The sequence below is a fragment of the Berghia stephanieae genome, chromosome 6 (assembly GCF_034508935.2).
Source record: "Berghia stephanieae isolate SIO BIC M18660-M18661 chromosome 6, UCSD_Bste_1.3, whole genome shotgun sequence".
Classification (NCBI taxonomy): domain Eukaryota; kingdom Metazoa; phylum Mollusca; class Gastropoda; order Nudibranchia; family Aeolidiidae; genus Berghia; species Berghia stephanieae.
This window is the reverse complement of record NC_088365.1, coordinates 16,613,133-16,618,132: the sequence shown is the minus strand read 5'-3', so window position 1 is coordinate 16,618,132 and position 5,000 is coordinate 16,613,133. Positions and strand designations below refer to the sequence as shown.

General features: G+C 38.2%; 1 protein-coding gene across 1 annotated transcript in view; it reads right to left on the bottom strand.

The window, feature by feature from the left end:
• The window catches only part of LOC144974574 (membrane-associated guanylate kinase, WW and PDZ domain-containing protein 1-like), a 156,691-nt gene that overhangs the window by 42,235 nt on the left and 109,456 nt on the right, over positions 1–5,000 (bottom strand). Inside the window, exon 8 of the mRNA XM_078917578.1 lies at positions 1–36. This exon is cut by the window's left edge and continues 66 nt beyond it. Coding sequence (XP_078773704.1) covers positions 1–36 — 36 coding nt within the window. The remainder of the gene's footprint in view (positions 37–5,000) is intronic.

Here is a 5,000-nt window from a genome sequence, read left to right as displayed (position 1 = left end):
TCTTGGGGCGAGGGAATGTGTTGGTCACCTCCTCAGCTGGAGAAAAAAAACGTGAAGAGAGGAATACGTTAGTAATTAATTGTATGGAAATGAATGTCAAGGTTTAATAAAGACGAAACTGAAGTACGACTCTGACGACGGTATATTCGATTTCAATGTTTGGAGAGGAACCAGGATATGTGGTCTAGTGGTATGACATTCGCTTTCGGATCGGAAGGTCCTGAGTTCGAGCGCATAGTTGAGGCCTTGGAGAAGGCTCTTTACTCACATTCTCTCACCGTACTCTAGTGTAAAAAGAGTACCTGGCCGTTTACAGCGTTGTCTCTGTGCGAAAAAACTCTAATATCGCCAAAAAGGCGTTATGTTCCGTCCGACACGTTAAATGTTCCTGTTGGTCACGTTTAGTGGATATTGCGCTATATAAGAGCTCAATTTAATTTAACCAGGAGAGAATCACACTGGTTGGATGGACAGATGCAATGGGAAGGTTTTGCCTGGGCTTTTTCGTGTCAAGTTAAATAAAGACAAAACTAAATTACGACTCAGTCGACAGTATATTCGATCTCATTGTTTGGAGAGGAACCAGGATAGAACCACACTGGTTGGATGGACAGATGCAATGGGAAGTTTTTTGTCGCGGGTTCAAACCCCCATCACCGCCGCGAAAATGTTTTATTCTGTATTGTCTTCTGGTACTTTCCTACTCACTTCATCTCATGTTGTTACCAAAATAAACGTTGGTTTTTTTTTTTTGTTTAAAAAAAATTTAATTGTCAGAATTGCTATTGTTTCATTTCTGTTTTGTTTTAGACATTGACGTTAAGATAACAGTTTAAAACTAAAATCCTTAAATTTTATTTTCGTTTCATAACAGTCCACTAACATAGACACACACACACAGACATAAACACACCAACACACACACACACACACACACAGACATAAACACACCAACACACACACACACACACAGTCAATCAAGGGTTTTGTTGACATGTTATTGTGTTCACACTTGATTTAAAAACAAGAGCAACAAACCGCATCTCGTTAAATATACGGACAATTACTAATATCAAAAACCAAAAAGATCCACGTGTACATTTATAGCAATATCTCATTAACTCTTTCATGGCGACACCGAGTTTAATCCAAATCATATTAATCTATTTTTATCTGGGTTTAGGTTTACACTGAACGGAATATCCACACAATATGGAGTCAATAAAAACAATAATAAATGTATAACGTTTGAATAATCAGACAGAAATTAAAAATAAATTAGAAAGCAATATATAAATAATTAAAATAAAATATAACCCCCCCCCCAAAAAAAAAAAAAAAAAAACAAAAAAAAAAACAAAAAAAAAACAACAAAAACAAAAAAAAAAAAAAAAAAAAACCAAACAAACAACAACAAAAAATACAAACAAACAAAATCTAAACAAATAAACAAACAAGAAAAATTAACAAAACAAAACAAAATGTGTAACAAATTTAACACAACTGATTTAATTCAATGCGCAACAATACAGACCAAGCCTTTATATAGTACTGGCGCTCATATGCCCTTCATGTATTGCAAGCGCCGTAAAACGCTTAATAGCAATAACAAATATATTTAGTACCAAACTCGCAGTAACAGCGACACAAATCCAACTCTCATTTGGCTACAATGAAGCTGAAGTCATATCGTAGTAAATGCTCTTTTGGTCCCCCCTCCCCCCCCCCCCGCCCGCGCCCCCCGCCCACCCGCCCAAAATTTAACCCAAAAGACAAAACAAACAAAAAACACACACAAAACCCCCCCAAAAAAACAACACCAAAAAAAAAAAAAACGAAACAAAAAAACAAAAACAAAAAAAAAAACAAAAAAAAAAAACAAACCCCAAAACAATCGGTAGTACAGGATAACAGGTTAATCAATTCTGATCGAATCCGACGTGTAAAGAGTTAATGATGACCGACCACCAATGTAATAGATTAAGAGATGTCAATGTGAATGGATGCTGTCAACAACGGGCCTAAAATTACAACAATTCAATGTAGTCATTCGTCCAACATTCCCCCATCAATCATCGGACTTGGTACGCGGCTCAACCTATTCAACGACCTAGACAACATTGGTTTTCCTGGGCGGGTCGTTGTAGGTACGGTATCATCCTTCCCCCCTCCCCCATATTATACACGTATCGTTGTTCACTTTAATCCAAAAAAAGAATTCTACAAATACATAATTTATCAACATGAGAGAGAGAGAGAGAGAGAGAGAGAGAGAGAGAGAGAGAGAGAGAGAGAGAGAGAGAGAGCGAAATAGAAAGATAGATAGATAGATAGAGAGTGAGAGAGAGCGAGATAGATAGATAGATAGATAGATAGATAGATAGATAGATAGATAGAGAGAGAGAGGAGATAGAGAGAGCGAGATAGAAAGATATATATATATATATATATATATATATATATATATATATATATATATATATATATATATATAAGAGAGAGAGAGAGAGAGAGAGAGAGAGAGAAAGAGTTAGAGAGATAGAGAGAGAAAATAAACTAAAACTGAAATCAAAACTTAAAAAAAAAAGGTACGTACGACAAGGCTACCTGAGGTCAATTCAAACAAAATTATCCTCTCATCAACACCAGCAAATGGCACCCATCACTGCCTACGTTAGGTAGGTACTACTACTAAGTACATCACGATATAAAAAACGTAATAGGACATAATGTTATTATGAACGATCATTCTCGCCCGGATTTCTCCTCCTCCTCCTTGTTACTCGCTGCTCACCTAGCACGCAAAATAGGAAGGGGGGGGGGGGAAGGGAGGTAGTACCTACTATCTAGAATATATCTCATTCTAAAACATTTTGATGTGGGGTAACTGAAATAACTCACGGGACTCTCATTGTAAGCATGACACGGTGTTAGTATGGTATCGGTGAAGAGGGAATTCTGTCCCCACTCCCACAAATCTCTCTCTCTCTCTCTCTCTCTCCCCTCTCTCTCTCTCTCTCTCCCCTCTCTCTCTCTCTCTCTCTCTCTCGCTCTCTCTTGCCCAATCCATCACCCTCTCTTCCTCTTTCCTCTTTCAGCCCCACCCTCTCTCTTGCCCAATCCATCACTATCTCTTCCTCTTTCCTCTTTCAACCCCCCCCCCCCCCCCTTTCCCATCTCTTCATGAATCTACGCATTCTTTCCGGATCTCACGATCTGTCTATCTACCTAAATCCCACAACTATAATATAACTTTGATGCAAATCAAATCAAATAACCATGGTTAACTTATTCGATCATGTGCATCCATCTCCATCATAGCAGATAATTAGTACTGGGGTAGTCACTCGCCACACATATTTCTCTCTCTCTCTCTCTCTCTCTCTCTCTCTCTCTCTCTCTCTCTCTCTCTCTCCTCCCATTCTGTTTCTTATTTCTAACTCTCTTCCTCTTTCCTCATACTCCTCTCTCTCTCTCTCTCTCTCTCTCGTCTCACTCCCATTCTGTTTCTTATTTCTAACTCGCTTCCTCTTTCCTCATACTCCTCTCTCTCTCTCTCTCTCTCTCTCTCTCTCTCTCTCTCTCTCTCTCTCTCTCTCTCTCGTCTCACTCCCATTCTGTTTCTTATTTCTAACTCTCTTCCTTTCCTCATACTCTTCTCTCTCATCTCTCCCTCTCTCTTCTCTCTCTCTCTCTCTCTCTCTCTCTCTCCTCTCTCTCTCTTCTCTCTCTCTCCCAACCCCCTCCCTTTCTCTTATTTTCAACAACCCCCCCCCCCCCCCAACAAAAAACACACAAACAAGAAAACCAAACAAAGAAAAAAAAACCCAAAAAACCAAAACAACCCCACAAAAAAAAAAAAAAAAAAACAAAACAAAAAAAAAAAACAAAAAAAAAACAAACCCCAAAACCAAACAACATAAATTGAAACGTATCTCTCCTAAAAACGGAACAAAGGTAGGAAATCATATCAAATTAAACAAGGTAGGATAAAATAAAATAAACTACTAAAAAAAAACAACAAAAAAAACAAAAAAAAAAAAACAAGAGCGTCAAAATATGAGGATGGATATCGCAGAAGACTTCTCGAATCAAAATAAATATAATCATGAGTATTCACGAAAGATGGGCATGGGGTAGGAAGGGGTGGGGGGTGCAGAGAAAAGAATGGATAGGAATCCAACAGGAAATGTAATCTAGCTATAATATAAGTTATAAAACGTAATACACGAGAGTTTCAAACAATATTGAATGTCACATTGACTTCACCTTATATAATTTCGTTTCTTTGTTTCCTTGTTAGTATGTCCGGGTGACCGTAACAATCGAGTTTTTGTCTATTTTTTTTTTTTTTTGTATATTATTCGTTCAAACTTTTTCCAGTTCAGTTTACCCTTTTTCTCCAGGCAGCGCCGGCAAGCCCCCCCCCCCCCCCCCCCCCCCCCCCTCAACTCATCTCCCATCAAGATCAATTTAATACAATGGCACACACAACGCTGCTTAAAAACACTAATAATTGTAATTATTAAACAAACCAAAAGAAGACAAAGTAGACCATTGACAGATAAAAAAAAAACCCAAAATAACTCAACAAACGTATTATTATTGCTAGAACCATCGGCGTTTGTGTGTGTGTGTATATATATGTGTGTTTGTGTGTGTGTGTGTGTGTGTGAGGGGGGGGATAGTGAGGAGTATAGTATGGGGTGATAATGGGTGTGCGTGGGGGAGGGGGGGGGGGGGAGATGTCATTGGTATAGATGATGATTATTATCAGGGACGATCGATTCCAATCACGGACGTCAAGGGGTTTTTCCCACCAATGCCTTTATACGCAGCGTAGCAATATCATTTATTTTGTTGTTGTTGGGTAAGATCATTACCAAATATAATATTATAATGACGAGGAACTGTTCATTCAACCAACAAACTAAGATTCAAACAAACCAATAAATTACAGAAGAATCAACCAAACTCTCTCTCTCTCTCTCTCTCTCTCT